The sequence below is a fragment of the Rhinolophus hipposideros genome (assembly GCF_964194185.1).
Source record: "Rhinolophus hipposideros genome assembly, chromosome: 19".
NCBI lineage: Eukaryota > Metazoa > Chordata > Mammalia > Chiroptera > Rhinolophidae > Rhinolophus > Rhinolophus hipposideros.
In genome coordinates this window covers 32,165,345-32,190,305 of record NC_138065.1, presented here as the reverse complement: position 1 = coordinate 32,190,305, position 24,961 = coordinate 32,165,345, and the positions used below count along the sequence as shown (strand labels likewise).

General features: G+C 42.1%; 1 protein-coding gene across 2 annotated transcripts in view; it reads left to right on the top strand.

Annotated features, from left to right (window-relative positions):
* LOC308487306 (specifically androgen-regulated gene protein) overlaps positions 1–24,666 on the top strand; it is a 33,233-nt gene extending 8,567 nt beyond the window's left edge. The window contains exons 1-4 of one of the 2 annotated variants that reach the window (XM_081025346.1): positions 12,519–12,657; positions 17,568–17,753; positions 20,169–20,346; positions 21,827–24,666. In XM_081025346.1, coding sequence (XP_080881472.1) covers positions 17,649–17,753; positions 20,169–20,346; positions 21,827–23,388 — 1,845 coding nt within the window. In that variant the 5' untranslated portion in view covers positions 12,519–12,657; positions 17,568–17,648 and the 3' untranslated portion in view covers positions 23,389–24,666. Of the gene's footprint in view, positions 1–12,518; positions 12,658–17,567; positions 17,754–20,168; positions 20,347–21,826 lie in introns of those variants that run through there. The other variant, XM_081025345.1, reaches the window with a different exon arrangement.
* Positions 24,667–24,961: the final 295 nt, after the last annotated feature.

Below are 24,961 nucleotides of genomic sequence, written 5' to 3'. Positions count from 1 at the left end.
TTTTTCCATCCCTTTCAGTCTGTGTATCTTTTGATCTGAAGTGAATCTCTTGTAGGCAGCATATGTACGGGTCTTGCTTGCTTTCTTATTCATTCAGCCCCCCCCTCATCTTTTGATTGGAGCATTTAACTTATTTGCATTGAAAGTAATTGTTGATAGATATATAGTTATTGCCATTTTATTATTCATATTTTTATTTATTTATTTATTTATTTATTTATCTTGTCTTAAAGAAATCCCTCTAACATTCCTTATAATACTTATTTCATGGTGATGAACTCCTTTAGCTTTTTCTTGTCTGGGAAGCTCTTTATCTGTCCTTCAATTCTAAATGATAGCTTTGTTGGTTAGAGTTATCTTGGTTGTAGGTCCTTGCTTTTTATCACTTTGAATATCCTGCTAATCCCTTAAGGCCTGCATGAATCATTTTTTTAGAGTCCATTATGTGGGATATTTCACAAAATCATCCATCTTAACCTTTACTGTGGTTTCTGAGAACTTGTGTTCGTGATGATAAACTTATTCATATTGTGAAAGCATTATCAAAATAAATTCCAGAACTTTAAAAAAAAAATCATCCATCCTAATTGTGGACAGAACTTTATTAAAACTCTAAGCTTCCTTTTACTATGACTTAACTACTTTGCATTGGTATTAATAATTGTTTCTCTTGAGTTTTATTGGATGACTTACATCTCCCTGAGCTCAAATATTAGGGAGTGAACTAATCCAATCAAGTTTTTAAACCCAGAAAAGTATTGAACAGACTTCAAGTTATGTTGCCCTTCTGCCAAAGTGACACTTCTCATTAGATCCATCCTTTCAGTGAGATCTAATGGATCTCATTAGATCCATCCAGTCTTATTTTTCTTAGTCTTACTCTCTAACAGTGAAGACTTAGAAAATTATTTTGGATTTGGCTAGAAGCAGCTCAAGTCATAATTTATCTCAGATAAATTGTTAATTAGTTTTCTTTAATAATAAACCTTTACTGAGCTTCTGCTTCTTGTAACATATGATATCAAATACCTCGGGATTACAAGGACAGTCATTCACTCAGTATGTATTGAATGTTAATGTTTCAGGAACTGCCTTAGGTGCTGGGGAAGGACACAAATTATCCTATAAAATAATAGAAATACAGGTGCTATGAATTCATGAGAATAATGGGATAGGAGAATCATTAAAAGTGGTGAATCTGGGAAAGTCTTTTTGAGAAAGTGACATTTAAACTGAAACCTGAAGTATACATAGGAGTTAATCAGTTGAAGAGTAAAAAAGAGCATTCCACGAGGCAGGTATAGCATTTGAAAACACTATGTTGCAAGAGAATGAAATATTTTCCAGGTCAGTCTGGCCTTAGTGTGGCAAACAGGGAAAGAGGGAGTGAGATGAAGTTTTAGAAGCAAGCAAGGATCCAGGTTTGCAACATCTATAAGCTACATTAAGCACTTACTCTAATTCACATTTACTACATTTTATTTCCTTGTTTATTTTATGTATGTGTCCCCAGGTAGTTTGTCCATGAGGGCAGGGACCATTTCTCTCTTATTACCGTTTTATTCCTAGCACCTATCAAAGCACGGGACATATAGTAGACATTCAATATATATTTATTTAAATGAATGAACATATAAATGAGTGAAATCAATGTGTAATTTAGGAATAAAATTATCCTAAGATCATTGGGAAGATATTAAAGCATTTTAACTGCTCTGTGGGGAATGAATTGAAGGGACAAGAGTGGAAGTGGAGGACCGGTTAGGAGGAGACTATGGCAGTAACCTGTAAGAGATGATGATAATAATTATATTAGCACTTCTTGAGTGCTTTACAATGTACTGAGCATTTTTCATGTATTAGCTCATGTAATCTTCACAATAACTCTATGAGACAGATACCATTATTATTATCTCTATTTTGTAGATATGGTTACTGAAGATTAGAGAGGTTTGATAACTTCCTCAAGGATGAAGAGTTAATAAATGGTTGATAGCTTGGACTAGGTAAATGTCAAGAGAACAGGATGAATTTAAGATGTATTTTGGAGACAGTATCTCCAGGACTTAGTGACATGGAGAATAATAGAGAGGGAACCATCTAGACTGTCTCTCAGGGTTTTTACTCAAGCTGAAAGTGACTTTTATTGACCCATGGTAGATAGAGGGGGAGAATATTTGGAAGAAATAGAGAAAATAAGGATTTGGATATATTAAGTTTGAGATGTTTGTGAATCATCTGAAAGGAGATGTCATGCAGGCATCTACAAGTCTAAAGTTTAAAATGTCTAAAGACAAAGATCTAAATTTTGGACTTGTCAACCTGTAAATAGTTAAAAGTTATGTGAATGGAAGAGATCAACTAGAGAAAGTGTATAATGAGAGGAAGGCTCAGCATCAACCCCCAAGGAACTCCCAATGTTTAAAGTCAGGTAAAGGAAAAAGAGGCAGCATTTAGAGTCAGTTAAAGAAAGAAGAACCACCAGAGATAATTGACAGTTCAGAAGAGATCAGAGATGCATAAAAATGTCATGTCATAAAATCCAAGAGAAAATAGTTGTTTAAGAAGCAGAATGTGGCCAGCTCTGTTGGATGTTATGAAAAGATCAAGTTAGACAAGGATTTTATGAGTCCATAGAATTTGGCAACCTGGAGCTCATGGATGAATTTAACAGAAGCTATTTCAGGGCAGTAGTGGAAAGAAAGCCAGATGGATGTGGGTTGGAGTAAATAGGGTTAAAGATAGCAGGTTGAAAATATTCATTGATTTCCATTCTCCCAAAACTACAATAAAATGATAAACTCTAAAGGAAATGCATAAACTCTAAAGGAAAAAGAGATAGTGAGGTAAATAATAGCAACAAAATTTTGGAAGCTAGCCAGCAGTTGGGTGAATAGTAACTGACCTAGAGGATTTGAAAAAGTGGAATCCTAAGGAGCAACCCTGTTTTTTCCATGGACTCTTTCCAAAATTCAAGAATTGGTGTATTAGTACCTCTGGAAACAGGTGAGGAAAAATCAGGAGGAAGGGTGGAGAGTCTGGTTAAGAAACAGATTCTCCGATCTCCTCCCCCTGTCTGAGTAACTAAGAGCTTACTACTTTGCCTCTCAGGAGAGGGTAAAACAGAGGCTCTCTGTACTAAAACTAAGGGAATGAAGTGGTGTTTTTTTAAATATGCCATGTTTCCCCGAAAATAAGATCTAGCTGGACAATCAGCTATAATGCATCTTTTGGAGCAAAAATTAATATAAGACCGGGTATTATATTACATTGCATTACATTACATTACATTACATTACATTACATTACATTACATTACATTATATTATATTATATTATATTATATTTCACTATAAGACTGGGTCTTATATTAATTTTTGCTCCAAAGGACGCATTACAGCTGATTGTCCGGTTAGGTCTTATTTTGGGGGAAACACGATATCAAATGTTGAGACCAACAATTTTTTCACACTAGTCTCCAAGAATGCTAGCTGCCTTTCAGGCAGAATTTTGGAGTACTCTTCTCTAAGGATTTCAATCGGGCCAACAAAAAAGACTAAAGATATTGACATCAAAGATTTTCCAACCAAATGGCCCAACGAGATCACTCTACAGTGAAATCCAGTCAACCAGCACTGTCCATGCCACAAAACTTAATCATTTTTTGTTGCCAAATTCTTAAATTTGAGTGGATAGCCAAGGATCATCACAATCATCTGAAGATATTCTTTAAGAAGAAACACAAAAGCCAAAACAAACAGAAAAAAGGTAACTTGGAGAAAATAAGCTATGGGGGTAGAAAACAGTGATATTATGTTTACATATGTACAGTATTTTTAAAATAATAAAAGAAGATTTTGTATATATGAAACTAGGGAAGAATCTGATAAAAATTCAGAGAACCAACAATAATTCTCGGAAATTAAAAATACAATAGCAGAAAGAAAATTCAACAGAAAATTGCTTGATAAGTTTTGAGAACTCTCCCGGTAGCAAAGCAAAGAAAGAGCTAGAGGTCCAGGAGGTCCAACATCCAAATAATAGAAGTTCCAAAAATAAAGAACAGAAAATTAAGGGTAGGAATTCATCAAAGAAATAATTCAAGATTTCCCAGAACTGAACGTCATGAGTTTCTAGATTGGAAGGAATTACTGAGTACTCAGCATAGAGTATAGTATAGATCCACTCCAAAACACATCCTCATGAAAATTTCAGAATACTGAAAACAAAGAGAAAACCCTACATTTAGAATAATATAAATGCTTTGGGCTTTTCCACAATAACACTGAAAGCCAAAAGATATTAACCTAAAATTCTATACTCAGCCGAACTATCAATCGAATGTGTGGATAGAATAAACATATTTTCAGACATATAAAATCTCAGAAACTACTGGAGAATGTATTTACCAAAATAAGAAAGCTAACTCAGGAAAGAGGAAGATATGAGATCCAGGGGATCCAACAAAAGAAAGAGTTGAAAGGATTTTTCCCAGGAGAATGATGAAGACCAATGTCAAAATGCCAGCTATGGAACAGGCTAGAGAACAACCTATCCAAATGGAAACCGATCAAAATACTCTGGAAAATGTCTCTTCACAATGAAATTGATAGAATACTATTGTATTTGAGATATTGAGAGGAGATTTACATAATGTATGAGGGTGGAAGGGCAAAAAAAATGATATGTAGAAAAGGAACAGTAAACACAGTACATCTCAGCTCAACTTCTCAACAGCATTTATTTAAGTGGAGAAGTAGGGAACCAAATCAGGCAGTTTGACTCCAGAGACACTACACTATGGCATATCTGAATGCTGATGGAATTATTTTAGTAGAAATGTCAAATGTTGTAAGAGAGAGGATTGCACGGATAGAGTTCATGAGATGAGATCCAGAACACACATGGATGATGGGGTTCTCTAGGAAGAACTTTTCCTTTGTTGTACTAAATGAGAGGAAAATGGTTGCAAAGGAAGGTAAGTTTATAAATTAGGTGATGGGAAGATGGGGTTCCTGCCTCTTGGCTGCTGTTTTCTTACTGAATTTTTCTAATGTTGTGGCAAAGTCATTATCTGAAAATGAAGGGAGTAGAAAGTTTGAGAGAGAAGAAAGGGTGGTCTTGGCAAATGGGAAATCCAGCTTCCTAGAGAAATGTGGTAATTTCCTGGCAGTATAGAGAACCCATTGGAGGTTGTTATTCATACATTTATAGTGGTGCCAATCTGCTTTTTGTGTGATCAACAAGAAATATTAGTGGTTTGAGGGAATCCAATGATAACAAATCCAAAGCAAAAGCAGGAAATGCTGACATGTGGAACAGAAGGTTAAAGTTGACATTACTAGGAAACTGGACACTAGCAGATAGGAGAGAAATGGTGACAGTCTAGTCAATCTCATGCTTATAACGGTTGCCATATTATAAGTGTATATTTCATGGCCCTTCTGCTAACAATGAATAAAATAAATATTAATAAATTATAGTATATTTAATACAAATTCTATGAAGAGGGTTCCAAGAAATAACAAGTTTGAGAAGCAAAATTAATTCTTAAATTTGCAATTTCAAAAATGATTCTGTGTAGAGCTGTTCGTAGCTTGGTAGAAGATCCAAATATTGCCCAGTAATGTTCCCTAGAATTTTCCAGTATTGAATATTTGCTATAAGTACAGTTCTTTGTAAATACTTTTAAACCTAATAGTTCTTATGTAATAAGTTCTTATTTAATAATTTTGGATATCCATAATAATAAGTAAAGAACACAAATAATGCTAGAAGCATTTTAAGAAAACAAAAAGGAAATCGGTCCGCCCATTGCCAGATGTGTTTATTTTATTTTTATTTTTTATGTTTCTTTTTATTTTTTAAAGATTTATTGGGGAATATTGGGGAACAGTGTTTTTCCAGGGCCCATCAGTTCCAAGTCAAGTTGTAGTCCTTCAATCTAGTTGTGGAGGGCGCAGCTCAGCTCCCAGTCCAGTCACTGTTTTCAATCTTAGTTGCAGGGGGCACAGCCCACCATCCCATGCGGGAATTGAGCCTCCAACCATATTGTTAAAAGCTCGCGCTGCAAACAGCTAAGCCATCCAGCTGCCCCACTGGCAGCTCAGCGGCAGCTTGTTGTTTTCAATCTGTTATGGAGGGCGCAGCTTACTGGCCCGTGTGGGAATCAAACAAGCAAACCTGTTGTTAATAACTCGCTCTCTAACCAACTGAGCCATCCGGCGGCCCCCAGTGTTTTAAATCATTGTGATATAAAGCATTATCAGCTGGGGATCTACATAGTATCTCAGACTCGTAGGTATATTCATGTCATCAAAAAGCCAAAAACTTCTGAAAACAATCCTAGTGAGTTAATATCTATTACTTCTAAGAGCAATACACTGTTTAATAGCACGTCAAAAGAAAAGTTTGAGGGAAAAGATTGTAGCAGTAGATGGATTATCCACTAACATGATCTCAGAAATGAATTTTAGGGCGATTTTCCTAAATAAAGGACTTCAGTTGCCTAAAAGTTCATCAGTCTTTTTATTAATATATAACTACTTATAGAAGAATATATAACTGCTTATAAAATAATAGAAGAGTTATCAAAAATTTGATGCCCTTCACAAATTCAAATTTACAGAGAGATAGAGGATACTTGCATCCTAGTGGGTTAAATCTAGATATATGTACGAGGTATGATCAAAATATATGGTGAATGTTTAAATTTTTTTTAAAAAATTATTATAGTAAAAGACACATTGCCTTCAATCTCCCTCAAAGTACTCTCGCTCACTTCAACACACTATCCCACCATTCTTGCCAATTTCTGAAGCAGTTCTGGAAGTGCTCTTTCATGAGTGTCTTTAGTTGTGCCGTCGTGGCTGCCTCATGTCCTAAATTAATTCAAAACATTCAACTTTCATGGTCATTTTGACTTCAGGGAAGTGCCAGAAGTCACATGGTACCAGATATGGTGAAAAAGGTGGATGAGGACACATGGTAGTTTTTATTTGATAGAAACTGCTGTACCAGAAGCGATGTGTTACATGGAGACTTTCCGTTGTGATCACAAAATATGGTTGTCACGAGTGACTGCTAGGCTCACAGTCCATGTTGTTGTCTCTTCCTGCAAGTCAGGACTAACCCCTGAGAGATTCTCAGACCTCCAGGATCTACCTGGAGGATCTACAGCGAGGCCTCCACTGTAGCGATGGAATGAGTGAAGAACAGAGCACGCAAGATCTTAAATGCTTTTCAATATGCCCTTTACTCAAGCATCAATCATCAATACACCAAAGAGTAAAGCACACAGAACAATACAATAATTGGGTTAAATAGAGTAACAAACCAGTCCCAAAGTCAATAAGAGTCCTGGTGGAGCGAGGAAGGGTGGCTGGTCCGGGAGGTTGGTCTGGCAGAGATTTGGTCCAAGCAGAGAGGAGCAGAGTGGAGGATTCTTGGAGCAGAGTGGCAGTGTGGTCACCTCTCAATGGAAACCTGACCTGCAAAAGTCCTCAGTTCTTATGCAGTTCTGAGTGCCTTCCTGATATGACCTTATCAGGGCAGCCAGCCATCAATCCTGATGTCATCACATCTTCAGTAGCAAACCTTTGGGGTGTAGCTGGTTACACCGAATTACCAGGGCAACCAGGCAGTGGCTCCCTGGGCATTGTCTGCTAAGTTCTTTGGGCATATCCAAAAATAAAGTTACTCTTGCTCATTCAATATGGAGTCGCTCTTGCTCGCACAAAACTCATTCTAACAGCTTCAAGGGGCATTTAAACAATGGTGAATGCTGATGCTGAGTGCCATCCAACAGAAAGGCAATATGGGAGCGGCATGTCAAACGTTAGTAACAGTGAGTGACAAATTTCAACTTGTTCAGAGCAGTCAGCCAGGTGTGAGCTACGGTTGAGAGAAGATGTTTTTTAAAGTGTGGTGTAAATCATGGATTATGAACAACACGTTAATATGAAATGGGCAAATGGTTTCATCTTCCATCATGACAACGCTCCCAGTCACACATCACTTCTGGTATGGCAATTTCTGTCAAATAAAAACATTACGGTGTGTCCTCATCCACCTTATTCACTGAATCTGGTACCGTGTGACTTCTGGCTCTTCCCCAAAGTCAAAATGACCATGAAAGGTAAACGTTTTTGAATTGATTCAGGACATCGAGGCAGCCATGACAGCGCAACTAAAAACACTCACGAAAGAGGACTTCCATTACTGCTTCAGAAGGTGGCAAGAACAATGGGATAAATGTGTTTGAAGCAAGGGGGAGGATTTTGAAGGAGGTTAATGGCAATGTGTCTTTTACTGTAATAAATTTGTTCCTTTAAACATTCACTTTATTGTCTGATCATACCTCATATATACATTGTGTTAAGAGATTATAATGAGCAGCACCTAACATCTTATTCCAAAGAAGTTGGTGCTTGTGTGAACCTTGAAGGAAGAATAAAACTAAGCTGGGAGGACAGGGTGAGAATGAGTCCAAGCAAAGAGTACAGCATGTGCAAAGGGCCAGAAGCATGGAAGCATGGCAGTGTCAAAAAATGAATATGACTGTAGTAAAGAATATGGATGAATATGTGATGAGACACATGTAGGACCAGCTCATGAAGGTCGTTTCATGTCATATAGTGACTTAGAATTTCATCTTTAAAATACATCAAAAGTATTTTGTGAAGAATGATAACTCAGATGTACGTTTATAAAATGGAAGATGTGAAACAAGGACTTCTTATAGTCTCTTCAGTCATTAATGGCCCATGATCCTACAAATAGTGAAGTCCTGAACCAGAGTAGAGAGGATGAAGAGCCAGAAAATGATATGAAAGCTATCTCACAGGAGATATGGGAGGACTGCTGTGAAGTACTGAGTCTGGGTGAAAATAGGTGTGGTGATGCAATTAGCTGACATGGGGATAGAGGAGAGAGGACAGGTTTAAGGCATAGGGCAAGATGAGTTCAATTTTGAACGTGTTAAGATTTGGTGTTTCTTACAAAACTCTCTGATGCTAGTGGATGACCTCAACCCTCAAACTTTCATTAGCACTGGGAGGAAAAGAACTCTTGAATTTTCCAAATTTCCAAAGTAACACTGCTCTCAAAAAAGGAAGAAAGAAAGAAAAAGCTGCTTCTAGGAAATACTTAGTGATTAAGCAATTTCAGAACTCCTTTAGCCAAATCCACTTAATTACACCCTTTACCTTTAGTTCCCATTTGATTATTTTAGGCTTAACACCAATATCACTTTGGTGAGAACTTGGTGATTTAGTTCATGTCTTAACCTGGTTTGTCAGTTGTATAACTTATAGCCAAATTATAATCACTTTCATCTGCATCTTTCCCTAGCTGTTTTCTCTTTAAAACAAACTCTTGCTACTTGAGAAATAAAACCTTCCCTCTCCCTGATATCTTAGAAATATACTCAGAAATATACCCAGCGTATGGCATCGTGCCCAATATCATGAACATAGTGGTCACCTGGGGTTTCTTAGGGATGTTAATAATACATGTTCAAAGTAACTTCATTTTTCTTTTAGGGAGTAAAAAGATAAGAAATACACTGACAGGATGTGAATTATAATGTGAATGAATAAGTATCATGAATGGTTAGAATGGAGGTCCAGAACTGTTTTGCAGAGAATTCAACATTATAAGGGGTCCAAAGAGGAAAGATTGGCCAATGACTACCTGTGGTATATTTTGGTTTTGAAGTTTTGTGCATGTATGTGTGCGTGTCTACATGTGTGTGTGTATATGTGTGTGTGTGTGTGTAGGAGAAGTGCTCTTGGGTAGGGGTAGTGAGCTGCTTCAGTGGGAAGTTGTACTGAGAAAAGAAATAGTGAAGTATTGTCTGACAATCAAGGAGATGGTTGTACCACGACAGCATGCAAGGATGGAGAGAAGTGAGGTCACAGATGAGTCAGGTGAGCTGAACTGTAATTAGATTTCACAGTCAGGTCATCAAACAGGAATTCATATACAAAGAGCAATGACACACCTCCTCAAACGATGACCTATCCTCCAGGAAACCTTTGTCTTTCAGGTATTTCTGACTTTGGAATTCATCTCCTTCCCCTAGTCTAGGCCTCCTTTCCAATTCCCTTGGAACTTTGGAGACTTGGTATTTTTCCAAGTAAAATCAAAGAAAAACAAGAAAGATCCCAAGGTAAAACATGGAGAATGAAAAACACCAAATTCATGATAGTGACAATTCAGCTGGGGTGTATCTGTGTGTTGAGGAAGCAGGAGGGGAGGAAGTGGTGACGTTCGTAAGTAACTTTAACTATAATGTTAATATTCTATTTCTTTTTTTTTTAATTAGGTATTAGGTACAGTGGTGTTTGTTAGGTCAGGGTATCTGGTATATTTCATAGTTTTCAAAAAGAGATGTATAAACGGAAAGAGAGGAATAGAAGGGTCATTTTGTCTATGTCCCTACTTTTGTCTGGTAAAAGATAGAGGTCCTTCCTAATTGTCCCAATTTTATTATAAACTAAACAATTGTATCTGTTCACGAACAAGACTATACTTATTATCATCTTTGTGGTTAATGCTTGCTCATAAGTCAATTCATTTTTTTAGCAAATGTTCAAATCACACATCCGTGAAGCTGGATCAACTTCAGTGACTCCTTCATGGGTGTACCTCTAGTTGCATCAAACTTCTGATTTGGAGATGCCCTTCCTGTTTTGTTAGTATTATGACATCATACATGTCTGAATGACACATCAGGAATGGAGATCATCACCCTTATATGCTCAGTCAGCTCCACTATCTATATGCTGCTGATAAGGGCACTGGGTTTTCCCAGGCTTCCTCAACCTTCCTTCCTCCTCGCTAGTCCTGCCCCACCTCTTGTCTACCTTGACCCCAGGATCATTGCACATCTTATTTCTGTGACCCAACAGCAGTCACAGAAAGAGAAAAGATGAAAGCCATGTGTCATCTTGTTATAAAAGATATGAATAGCTCCAAGGCAGAAATGAGACAAGAAAGGATGAATGTCATTGTTAGACTTACACCTGAAAATTATCTCTGTAGTTCATATTTCCTACATAGGATTTTCTCCTAAATAGAAGCTGCCTGGCATGATATCGATGCATGGCAAGCTGGATGTCATAGTGCCTAAATTGAAATCTCTGTTCTGCCATTTTCTAGCTATGTGATGTTGGGAAAGTTATTTAACCTTCCTGTAAATTTGGTGTTAATAGTGCCTACCTTTTGAAGTTGAAATAAAAATTAAATGAAATGATAAACGAATAAATGTTGGCAATTATTATGCACATTTATTTTAATTTTTCTTCCTGCCCTTTGGGTATCCTGCCCCTTTGCATAGCCTAGATCCAGAAAATAGCAGCTTCCAGGCCAAAATCATATCTGATTAAAGGGCCTAGCCTCTGTACCTGGAGGGAGGTTTCTTCCTGAAAGCATTGGATTCTTCCCTACTCTCTTCATGTTGTTTTAACTACAGGTGCCAAAAATCTGCCATAGGAGGAGACAGGAGTTGCTAAACCGGTTGGCAGCTTATTTTGTTTTTATTTATTAATATTTATCGCTACCTTCCATGAATAGCTAAAAGAGATCAGAGACTCAAATGACAGTGAGCATGTTCCCTGCTTTGAGGCTGTCCAGCCACTTTTTCACCAGAACCTCTCAGGGGAGAAAATGGTTACATCTACGACAGAAATAAATGAGGCCAAAAAGAAGGCAGCATTGGCAAACAGTGGGGTAAGGGTGTATTAGTTCCAGCATCCCTAGTTTTAGACATCTTCTTTAGCAGTCCTGGGTGGAGTTGCTAGCTTTGCAAACTGCTAGGAAAAGGCTTGAGGATGAAACTGATTCTGAAAGACTAGAAAAGCCATTAGCAAAACTGGCCACAGAGAAATTTTTTTAAACAATTTTTTTTTAATTATTTTTGTTGGGGAAGTTTGGAGAACAGTGTGTTTTTCCAGGAACCATCAGCTCCATATCAAGTCATTTTTCAATCTAATTGTGGAGAGTGCAGCTCAGTGGCCCTTGTGGGAATCGAACTGGCGACCTTGGTGTTAGGAGCAACACACTCTAACCACTGAGCCAACCAGCCGCCCCCCACAGAGAATTTTAACTTGGAGAATTCAGGGGAATACTTAGCTCCAAGTGGAAGAAGGCAGCTCTAGAGAGAAAAACAAGTTTCAAATAGACACATAGAAAAGCATACTACCCAGTGAACTGTGTTTTTTTATATGAGGATTTAAAAATACCTTTTGCCTACTCCCTCTCTGCCAACTCTCCTCTTCCAATCTCAGCCCAAACCAGTCCCTCTTCCTTCCAGCCCTCCTTTTTTTTAAGGTCTCTTTATTAGCTCTAAATGGGGGAAGGGATGGCAAGAGATGATTGGCTAAGTGACAGCAGCACTGCCCAGCCCATTCCCCTACCACGCCCTCCCTGGAAAAACAGCTGGAATGACAAGTAAGGATGGAAGGCTGTGATTGGCTGAAATCAGTGGCAGGGTGGGGTGAGGCAGCACAGATGAAGCATTTACCTGTCCAGGTAAGTCAGGAAGAGGTCAAAAGAAGAAAGCAACAGGAGGCAGGGGAAGCAGTCTCTGTCTCGTCTCTGCCCTTTGAAATATAAGGGTATTCCTTTCTTCTCTTCAGCCCCCACCCAGTAAAGGTGAGTTAATTGCTAACCAACTATTGTTTTCTGTATCAAAGGGTATGTGAGGGGAATGGAGACTTTGTAGGAAGTCAGAGCTACAGGGTTGTGGGAAGCCCTGTACACTCCATCTAGGGGGCTTTCCTCTTTGTTTCTCAAATCTCAGAGTCCAGTCAGGGATCAGAGTAGGTTGGACTGAAGTTGTTTTGTGAAGACCAGAGCTGGAACGCATTATTTTTCTATCTGCCTATTTGGGTTGGATAAGTAAATTGTGCAGACAAGAAAAGAAAATAGGTTTGTTTTGGAAATTTCCACCTCTGAGCAATTAAAACTGAGTTGTGACTTTGAAAGAGAGTAGTTAAAGTAGAAGTCGAAATGGGGGATCGCCCAGGGGATAAGAGTGGTTTTTCATTGTATTTCTAACTGGAAATTCTTCCATGGCTTTGTCAACTCATTGTCTATCTTTATTTAAATAAAGGGTGCAGTGTGTATGTTCAATAATTGCAGTGTGATAATGGAGCTGTCTGTGGACAGGTGTGTAAGATGTGAGCCCTATAAGGGGATGTGAGGTTTGGTTACATTGAGAAAACTCCAGCTCAGGCTACCAACTCATCTCTGGAAAACTCGTGGATAATCTAATTGCACAGTCCAGTTTATTTAGACTCAACTCAATTAATTTTCTGACGTTACCTGTTAATAATATAGAAACTGGAAAACAAAGCTATTTGGTTGTGCCGGGGCCTCACTCATTAGTATTTCGCAGTAGCACGTTGACTCTGGTAGGAGTTCCAAGTGAGGCTCAGTCCAAAGCAGTGAAGAGAAGAGAAGCGTCTACAGAGAAGAGAAGCAGACCGGTGTAGTGGTTTTGTTTTATTTTCCTTCAGGTGCCCCAGTTGGCAGTATGTGTGGCAGGTTTACCTGCACAAGGAAGCTGGATGTAAAGTCAAGTTAGAATAATGAGTCATCTGTCTGTTACCCACCTTGGGGGTGTTAACACTCTGGTCCCTAACTTCGCCTCTTTTCCTCCTGCTGCAGGAAAGAGGGAAGTGGAAGACCCAGTGCCAGGCTCCCAGGGCCTGGTACACACAGACTTGGGTGAATATATTGGGTTTCCCGTCCTGACAACGGGAGCTTTTAGGCTTTAGCTTATCCCACACCACAGAACCGGCCCACCAGACTCTAACTAAGGGCTGACACAGATGGTGAACTTGTCAGCAATAAAGATAATCTGCAGTGTCGAGCAAAGCTCTTTTGTGCAGAGGACAGATCTACCCACCCCTTCCCTTAAACCCGCTGGTGAAGAGGGAGATTATAACATGGCCTTAACACACACAGAAACTTGCCCATGTGCTTATAGAGAGGGATACAAACACCGTGCAAATTTTAGTCTTTCTGGTGTTTTTCTTAGGATATTCTCCAGCCTGAGGAGGAGTGGAGAATACACAGGAGGGCTGACTACATTTCTGAGTAGTCAGCAAAAAGCAGAGACACCTGTCTAAGAGAAATAGGAAACCTCCTTGACTACTGGGGCAGGAGGGGAGGTGGGGATGAAGATGGAGGCTCATGGGAGGCGTCTATTTAAAAGGTATAGCGAAAGCCAACTGGCGTAGAGCTGAAGCATTCTCCTCACCCTCCCCTCTTCAGATGCCGGAACTCCACATGCTCTTTATTTACTCTCCTCCAAGGCCTGGCTGGTTTTAATGGAATAGTTAATATTTAATGTGCCTTTGCATGGGTGGCTCTGAATATAGTCTGTGCACATTTCTTAACCCATTCCCTCCTCCCCTCAAGTCCCCCAAGAGGTCAAGGATTAAAAGTACTAAACTCTCACCTGAGTGTTTTGCTTTTTTCTCAGGCTTCTTATCAGGTTGAAACACCTCAGGTTTCGATGGTTGCCCTGAAATAGTCCCCAAGTTTCAAGGTTGTAAAGTTGATGGAAGGAAATGCAGCATCCAAATCAGGCCAAACTGGTGAGGGAGGGTGGAAGTGGGGGAAGAAGGGAAGACTTCTTTACAATTCAAACTCTTTGGGTCAGAAAATGGGGTGTGTAGAAGAAGCACTTTAGGCCTCATTCAGCTTTGGTTTCAGATACAGGTTCATCTCTGCAGTGATTATTAGTGCCTGATGACATGATCTGATATGGCATTTGGTGTCATTTCTTCATCTGGAAATATCTGTTGTTGGGGCAAAACCTGGGCTGGAAGCATAAAGCTGAGCCAGATAATATACAGGGTTTAAAGTGTGAGTTAGAAGAAGAGTGACTGTAGGGCTTTTAAGGTTTAGTTAGGGGCAGCCAAGGACCCTTCCTTAGGTACATAGCCCTCTTGCACCTGGACAGTCTGATGTCCCCTAGCGGGCCAGGCTCCACAGGTTGCCCTGTCTGTAGTTATAGGTCATTCCTACTTCCCTTAGGGAGGGGAAGTGGAAAGAGCTCCAGCTTTCTCATCTGTTCAATAAAGAAAATGTCACATCCTGCCTAAGTAATCAGGTTATTTTGGAGATCTAATTAGTATATCTGAAAGCACTTTGTAAGCCATACCATGCAACGTTTTTTGAAACATTGCTATTCACATTGTTTCTATCTCTTCCAGCTGCTTCAGGCCTCCCTTGGTTCTGAAAGGTGAATGTGGTAGACACCCTGCGAGGAAGGATGGGTTAGCAAACCACTATAAAGTCTGAGGTGTACCTAGAAGAACATGGGTAGTAATTTTCTCAGAAAGAAAGAGGCAATGTCCTCTCACTCATTCACAGAGAATATTATATTAATTACAGTTAGTCACTTTTAATATTTACTGTCCTGATTTTAGGATAAGAAAACTGGAGCCAAAATCTAAACCCTTGGATGTACATGACTTCTTAAAAACAATGCCTTTGTCTTTGTACTCCCCATGCCTATTAGGTGCTTATAAATGTTAGTTTAGCTGAAAACATTGTCCAAATTCCATTGGGCCATATATTCTCTGGGAAATAAACTGTTTAAGATAGGGCCTACAGTAATAGGGTAGAATTAAAAAAAAAAAAAAAGAGGCTTTCCAATAGCTCAACTCAGTAGCCACTAGAACGGATGATAAGTTTATTCATCCAGTATTTTTTGAGTGCTTTCTGTGTGCCTAGGCTTATGAAAGCTAGATCCCCTTTGCTGTAATGGCCTCAAGCCCACAGAACGTTAGGAATGAGTTAGTATTGTCTGAACCTAGACAGTCATCAATGGTGTGGATAGCTGAGATGACTGAACTTAATCCACTTGACCTCATGTTTCTGTTTCTTTGCGGTTCTGGATATTGGGGAAATAGCCTCATGTAGGAACCCTAAAAGCTATCTTACCCAACGATGATTTCTCACTGTACTTCTTTGGCATCTCTGTCTCTTCTGGTTCCCTGTCTATCTCCTGAGAGGGGCTGGACCCTCACAAACTATACGTGTTGTTAGGGATCTTCCTTCTTCATTCCCCATTGTCCTGCCTAAGGGCCTCCTCCCAAGTAGCAGGGGAGCTCTGTGTGGCCTTTTCTTGCTAACGCCAGAGAGTTAGCAGGCTTACTCACCTAGCACAGCCCAAACCTGAGTTTGGCACAAGAAGCAATTATTGGCAAAGGGACAACTTGCCCTGGAATTCAAACCCCAAGTACCAAGGTCTCAAGTAGAACACATTTTGTAGGACATTTTATCTAGTATTGGGAGGGTAATAAAAGGGTAGAAAATATAGTATGGTGTCATGGGGAAAATACAGATTTAGAATCAGACTGTAGTGTATATTCTATATTCTACCTCTCCCCCAACTCTCTATTTGGCCTATCTTTTAATCTTAATTCTTTTAGAATTTCATTTTCACATAGGAGAGTCACCCTGGGCTTTCCAACTCTGCTGGAGTGTTTTACACAAACAGGCATATGAAAATCCTTGGGCTTTTCATACAGGAGATGACACTGCCTTCCTTTGCTATTACTATTGGCACAACAAACTGGAAACTTCTTTCCCTAGGACTGGAGTTGGGAGGAAGCTAAATAGGACATTTCTTTTGTTTGACACAGGTTAGGGAACTTCATTGGGAATAAGTGCAACGACAGAGGGGGTGATGTACAAGATGGAAACTGGGTTTGTGTCACCCACTGTGCCTCCCAGGCTAGGGAGATAACGGTGGCGGTGCTGGTGGCTGTTGTGATGATGGTGGTCATGTTGATTATGACAGCAGCTGACAGTTACTGGGCCATGCTGCATACGTGTTTTCGGTGGAGCGTCTTGCTATATCTTCAGGCAACCTTCAAGTCGGGACTATTAGGGGCCCTGTTCCTTTTCTTGAGCCTTTAGTCTCCCATTTAACCTGAACCCTTCTTTTCTAAACTCTTGTTTCCCTTGCTTCAATTTATTTTTATCCTGGATGGATTTTGTCTTTTTCTTATTAACAATAATAGTTATCCATTAAATGTTTGAATATTTATTACCAGCTAAACTGTGCTAACTGTTCTCATTTAGTCCTTACATTTACCCTATTTAATGAGGAAAAACAAAACTCAAAGAGTAATTTGCCTCAAGTCATATTACTGTAAATGGCTAACCTGTGATTCGCACCTAGATCCAACTACCTCCAGAATCCAAGCTATTCACCCCTGTAATATTTATTGTTTATAGTAATGAAAATGTAGGTTAAGCTCCCTAGTTCAGAGCAAAAGGTGACTAAAGGAAGTGATGGAATTTCCTTTCTGCGTAGACTGTTTCACCACTACCTACGTCCGTCCTTCTGTGTTGTGTGTATGTGAGCCAGCTTATGTGTCCTTCCATGCAGGCTGGGCGGTTTGGGTTGGGTAATGGCTGTCCATGGCCCCTTCTAGCTCTCTGCTTGCTTGGTGCCGCCATGCTGCTCCAGGGCCTGGGCAGAGCCTTGCCAGAGTCCGGGCTCGGCTCACACATGGCTTTGATTCTTCTCTTTTCAGGCCCAGCTTGGGAAATTCTTCGCTTCCCTTCGCTTCCCCTCTGGGAGCACCTTTCACCGTCCCCGCACCTTGCTTCTGGCAATGCCCGAGAGGGAGCTGTGGCCAGCGGGGCCTGGCTCGGAACCCGTGACCCGCGTCAGCAGCTGTGACAGCATGATGAGCACCACCTCCACCCACTCTGGATCTGTACGTACTCTGTCCTGCCACCTGGCCTGCTTTCTGCACACCTCCCTGCTCTGCCCACCCTGCCCACCACCAGCCTCACGCACTGCTCTTTTTCTTGCATCTTCCTCGTCAGAGAGTGAATCATACCAGGTGTTTTCTGCCTCTGAGTCACCCATGGTTTTACAGAGAATAAGGTGGCACAACCCCAGAAAGCAATAGGACAAATAAGACTCTTCTAATTTTCATTAGATTGGGGGACTGAGTTGAGGTGACAGAGTAGGCTGGTAATCTGAGATCGTGGTGAAAAGGAAAACGTAGATAGCTCCTTGTAGCACATGGATTCCTGAAGTTCTCTGCAATGAGCAGCAGTACTTCAGTCTTTACAAAGATCAAAGACAATAGAGTAGTTAACAGCTTGGGTTCTGGAGCCAAACAGATCTGGGTTCCCTACTTATAAGCTGTATGACCTTGGGCAAATTACTGAATTTCTCTTAACTTCAGTCTCCTCAGTTTTAAGATAGGGATAATATTAACACTGAATTCAGAAGGTTCTTAGGGGGCAGTGGAGTGAATGAGATGTATAGAAAGCACTTAGCACATGTCTCCATGTAGAAAAGAAATAGCCCATCTATAAGCAGAGATTGAAAACCTTCCACAGTCACTGTGTTTAACTATTTGTGAGTGGCATGTAATAATCTCGTTTTTCTGGGCATGGACTTAAATCTTAATTGTTGTAAGGTTGGTGTGAAAGAGTAAACCTGCCCTATGTACAAATGTAAGCCTTCCTTTCTTGTTGGTACTCGTCACATACATAATAACACTTGAGAGTTTATACTTTATGGCTTTATATATTATGAGGTATTTGAAATTTTATGGAATGTAAGGGTCTCTATCCAGGTACTGAATGTCAAGGATGTTTACTATAGTCAATGAGTTTTGATATGTAAAAAAGGAGTAGAAAAAGCACACACACACACACACACACACACAATCCAAAGTTTAGGCATCTGTATATAATTTCTCTTTGACCTGAGATGATGGGGCCACAGAGACTTCATTCTGTTTCTGTTAGGCTGAGACCAAGATGAATAGTTACATATTGCTGGACGCAGAGTGTGACTGGAATTAAAGGTTTTCAAAGAGACTCATCCACAAAGGAGAAATTCAGAGCTGGCTTATCTTTGGCAAGCCTATTTTAGGTAGAAGAAGGCAGTAAAGAAGATCTTTGTTCAGAGAACCCCTGGAGTTAGCGTCAAGGCCTATATTTGAGGCTTCCCTTTAAATGTAGGCCTCACTCAGTCAACTGACAGATGGCCCTTTAAGGAGTCTGGGGAACTGGAAGGGTTATTCCAACAACAATCTCCCCTCCCCACCAGGATATTTTTAGGACTATCTCAAAATCTTTCCTGGCCGTCTGAGTGAATCTGAAGAATATACAACTCTGAAGTATCTCAAATATTAGGAAGAGGGGTGGATATTCTGTGAAGGGACTCGGGACAAATTTCTTATATTCCCATTTGTTTTATTCGGTTTTCCCTGCAACCTTCTTGTTTGGAGAACGACTGTTCCGTGGATCTTTCTGGCTTTGTAGAACATGGGCAGTAACCATCTTAAATGACCATAGCATTTTCTTCCAGATATTCCTAAGGGCTTTGTCATAATGAAAATTATTTATTTAATATGTACTTAATATTTAATACTAAATTGCTTTCTCTTCCCCCCATACCTATCCAGTCTCTTCATCCTCCCCCCTTAAGTTAATATTTGCTCAAGCGGTGCACAATTGTTTGAATGTTAGCCAGAGACAAATGCCACAACGAAAGTAAATACACAAGCAAAAAAAAATTCTGTATGGAATGCATTTCAGAGTCAAATATAAATTATTTAGTAAATTTATCTGTGGCTAATCATGCCAATGTTCCCATTGGCCTGGCAGCCAGTAGTTGGCTGTGTTTCCTGTTTGTCCTCATATTGTCCTTGACATGACAGATCAAGTATGCAGAAGTACTTTGGAAATTTAAAAGCAGTGCCATTCAAGTTGAAAGTTAAATCTTTATGTTGCCCATGTAATTTAAAGCTAAATGAGAGACAAAGTGAAATACTTGACATAGGTCACACAGAGAAATTGGAATTAGAACCTGGGACAGCTTCTGATCGCCTAAATATTCCATCCAGGACTAAGCAAAAGAAAGGCCACTTGCCACTTTCCTGTCCAGCTACCAGAGCTGGATGCTAGTGGTACAGCAGCAGCCTGGCAGCCTCTGCCCTCCCAAGTGTCTGCAATTTCAGGAAGCAACTCCAGCAGGTTTGCAGAGTAGCATCGTGGAAAGGTTTCCAGCTCTTCAGCATTCCTTCCCTAACACAGGGTGGTTCTCAGGCCCCACCAGTTTCTGGGAGCTCCCTCTCACAGCTCCCTTCCTCCTCTCCTCGCTCCAGAGTGACAGCAGCTACGACTTCCTGTCTGCTGAAGAGAAGGAGTGTCTGCTCTTCCTGGAGGAGACCATTGGCTCACTGGACACTGAGGCTGACAGCGGACTGTCCACTGACGAGTCTGAGCAAGCCACAACTCCCCAAAGTCCCTGTGCACTGCCCATAACCCAGCCTGCTCCCCAGGGTAAGAGGGACTGTCTGGGGTAGCATCTCTAGTGAAACCCAGAAAATCTGTACATGCTTCTGGCCACTTTCCACCTCGTTTGCCCTTTGCTCTAAGGATCACAGGCAGAAGAAGGGATGAGTGTACTCCTCTCCACTCTCATAGCTAGAATAAACCTTGCCCCTGGAGGGAAGGAGAGACTACTGACAAGTCAGCTTCCTATGTCTTCCTATGAAGCACCAGAGGCCTGGGAGAGAAAGGGGTTTGACCAGCTCCCAGCTTCTTATGAAAAAATTCTAAATAGATGCAACCATAGAGGTGAGGGAGAGGGGGGTTGTTGGCTCTGGAGAGACTGAGTCAGTCTGGGGAGCTAATCAGGAAGACACAGAGACTGAGGCTGTAGGAGATAAGAAGAGGGAAGGACTCCTTTAATTGAGTGGGTGGCACCTCAAGGCCATTGTGAGAGAGTGTGGAGAACCAGTGGTGCTGAGGCTCAGTAAAAGGGGAACAGGATGGCACATTAGTGTGGCCGTAAGTGAGTGCAGGGCCATATGCCCAGGGTGAGGGGGGCACTTTACTCCCGAGGACAATTCCACTGGTATCGGGGCTGTAATCATTTATTCACTCATTTAGCAAATATTTATTGACAATGTGTTAGACCCTCCCTGGAGCTAGAGCAGTAAATGGGGACATGGGGCTTCACCGCCACCTAAGACTGAGTCCCTGGCCCAGTGGGACTGATGCACCTGATTAGATCACTACCGTGTTTTTCCCGAAAATAAGACCCAGCCAGACAATCAGCTCTAATGTGTCTTTTGGAGCAAAAATTAATATAAGACCTGGTCACATATTACTATAATATAAGACCGGATCATAATATATCATATCATATCATATAGTACCAGGTCTTATATTAATTTTTGCTCCAAAAGACACATTAGAGCTTATTGTCCGGCTAGGTCTTATTTTCGAAGAAACACGGTAGGAAGAGCCCATGTCATTCTCTGGTGTGGGGACAGCTGTGGCCATCACAGAATCATCCAGGTACTTACAGAAAGTAAAAGTGGAAGAAGGCAGAAAGCCAGTCAAGTCAAAAGCAAGTCACCTGTTCATGTTGTTGGTATTCAGTACTTCCATTGAACTCAGTTACCTGGGAGCCCCAAAATAGTGAGAAAAACTGTCTTGAATCTCTCCCCAACCCTGGTGCATCTGTAGAGGGTTAGGAAGGGCCTGAGTCAAGAACATGGAGCTGTCTAGAACTGCCCTTTCCCCAGCCATTGTGAAAAATTAATCCTTGGTTGAAGGGAATCTGCTAGTATTGATCTGTTGGTCTAAAAGATATCCAGACAAGAGTGCTGCCCCTTTAAGAGCAAAGAAACAACAAAAGCAAAACCCGTCCATGCAAATTAGAGATCAGAGTTCAGGAAGTATTTGCTTTCCCATGAGGCAGAGTTCTTACCTCTGTCCTCTCTTCTTTGCCTATTCTCCTTGACCCTCACAGGACATCCAGAGGGGAAGATTCTTCAGCAAGGCCTAGTGCCACGGAGAGCAACTCAGTCCAGCTCATCCCGGCTGCCTGAAGCCCAAGGCCTGGGCCTCAGATCCGGCTCCTACAGCCTCCCCAGAAATATCCATATCGGCAGGAACCAGAACCTCAGGAAAAGCACCACCCAGAGTAATAGCCACCTCCCAGGGGAACCTGAGGGGCTCATTTCAGACCCTAAGAAAGAACAGGTCAGCCAGAGCAGTGAGCCCGGTCAGGTTCCTGCTGGACCCTGGGAGGCTGCACTTGATTTGGACATAGCACTCATCCCCCCACCAGAGGCTTTCCGGGACGCCCAACCTGAGCAGTGCGGGGAAGACTGCCTGCCCGAAAGGCCAGAGGAGCAGAGCCCCGCACCCCAGCTCCACATGTCACTCAGCCCCCAGAAGAAAAAAGAGATTTCTTCAGAGGCCATGTCCCAAAGAGCCAATGAGAAAGGCTCAATGGGAGCACCAGGACAACCTCGGCCTCCTCCTGCCACGTCGTCTCAGAATTCAAGAGCTTCAGATGCTCCCATCCCATCAGAGGGGGGTCCAGATGCTCAGCTGGCTCCCCTCACAATGCCTAAGCCCCGGAAGCTGCCACCTAATATTGTTCTGAAGAGCAGCCGCAGCAGTTTCCACAGTGAGCCCCAGCACTGGCTGTCCCGCCACTCTGAGGCTGCCCCTGGAGATTCCAGCCTGGCCTCCTCTTCACTGCAGGAGCAGAGGAAAGCACGCAAAGAAGCACTAGAGAAGCTGGGGCTACCCCAGGACCAAGATGAGCCAAGACCCCACTTAAGTAAGCCCACCAGCTCCATCAGACTCAAGGGGACTCATGCTCAGGGCCCCTTCCCAGCCCCAGTTCAGCCTACAGCTCAGGTCTCAACAGCTGGGCCTGCTGCAGGGAAGGCTTCAGCTCCTGCTCCAACCCGGGGACCTTCTCCAATGAAAGCTCTGGCTCTCGCTCCAGCTCCAGCTCAGGGGTCTTCTTCTCCAAGCACGGTTTTGATTCCTACCCAGGAACCCACTCGAGGGAAGGTTCCAGCTGCCAAATCCATGCCAATTCCCATCCCTAAGGCCCCAGGTATAAATATTCCCCCGTCTCAGCCAAAGCCAAACTCAAGGCTGACTCTCCAGGAGAAAAACATCCCTGGCCTGAGACAAATGAACTTCAAGTCCAATACTCTGGAGCGTTCAGGGGTGGGGCTGAGCAGCTATATCTCAGCGGAGAAAGATCCCAGCCCCAAAACCAGCACCTCTCTGGGAAAAGACTCCTTCTTGGACAAGATCTCACCCAGTGTTTTGCGTAATTCCCGGCCCCGCCCTGCCTCCTTGGGCACGGGGAAGGACTTTGCAGGTATCCAGGTGGGCAAATTGGCTGACCTGGAGCAGGAGAAGAGCTCCAAGCGTTTGTCCTACCAAGGACAGAGTCGTGACAAGCTGCCGCGACCCCTCTGTGTCAGTGTCAAGATCTCCCCAAAAGGTGTCCCTGATGAGCACAGAAGGGAGGCTCTGAAGAAGCTGGGGCTGTTGAAGTAGATGGGCACTGGCCCCAGCTGCCTGCACGGCCTCCGCCCCCGCCTCCTGTGGAGGAACAGACTCCGGGCTCCGTGTAGGGGCCTTTCCCACCTCACAACTCGGGTTGGGCAGGCGTAGGCTTCTCTCCAACGCTCTCTTCTCTCTGAGGTGAAGGGGAGGAAGGGTTTAGAGTCCAAGTGTGTGCTCCGATTCAGGGTGGTTGTGCCAATGACTGCCTGCACGAATCATCCACAATGATTTCCACAAGAGGGTGTGTGTGTGTGTGTGTGTGTGTTATAGGTTGTATATATCACTGAAGCTATTTATACTACACAGGGAGTCATTGCTCAGAATTCTGCTCATGTTAGAGATTTTCATACATTGGGTAGAGTTCAGCCTAGCCAGACCTGAGCGAAGAGGGGTGGCTAAGCCTGAGAAAAACACATCAAAGGAGACAATGGATGTGTCAGTGTGACCTGACGTCAATGCAGCATCACATGAAATGTGAGTCTCCCAGAATCCCTGCCGTCGGTGGAGACTGGCTCATACCTTGCTGGATCCCTCTCTCCATCTGGCCTTCTGGACAGGGGCGTGAGGCCAAGAGGAGTTGGTTTGTTATCTCCTCACCTGCTGCCTTCTCACTGTCCCCCATCCCAACGGTAGGACACATTCCTATAACTAAAACCTCTTGGTTGACTGAGAGCTGCAGAGCTTGTTAGTGAGAAGACAAGATAAGTGACCACACAGCATACCTCCACTGGAGAGGGTCCTTGTCCATGGGCTTGATAAATTCAACAACAAACTGTATGGTGGTCCCTGGTTCCTTTATTCCTGTCCTTCATGCTCCCTCTCTCAGTCTGCATGTGACTGACCCCAGGGCTGGGCCCACACCGAGATGGGAGCCTGAGCCCAGAGGCTTTGTAAGTATCGAAGAAGTGTTTCAGGCCTTGTTCACACCATTGCAAGTAGTGTTTAACTTCCTCAGTGCCAATGGAAAATGAACCCAATATATTCTCTGCTAGTTATTCATAGAATATCAGAACTGTGAGGGGCCTTAGAGATGCTCTAATCCAAACCTATTGGGGAAGGGAAGGGACCTGCTGCTTAGTACAGAGCAGGGACCAGAGCTGGGCTCCTGATCCTCATTCCAGGCTGCACGCTGCCTCCCCCCAGGCAGTACTGTACATCCACACCGTGCCCCAAGGATTAGTACTTACTATCCAGGGCTCAACCCTCAGGCCCTCCAATATCCTACAGTATCTTCTGAAGCATCAGACATTAAATGTTCATGTCATATTTAGTGTTGTGGCTTTTTATTTCATCTTTGGAAACAAGCAATACAGTAGCCCATTATTAACCCCAAATTCCCTGACCAAGTTGTGCAAGTTGAGAAAATGCCAAAGGGGGTAATATGAGTGGGTAGTGTGGTTTTGTGAATACAAGCTTAGAGATCAGACATGACTAGACATGACGAGACCCCTGCTCCCCTGAGGAAATAAATGCTATTCATGGCTGTGACCTGGTTGGAGTCCAGGATCCCCAGATTTGAGAGGAAGATAAAGGTAACTTGTCGGAAAGTTACCTTTTCAGTTGG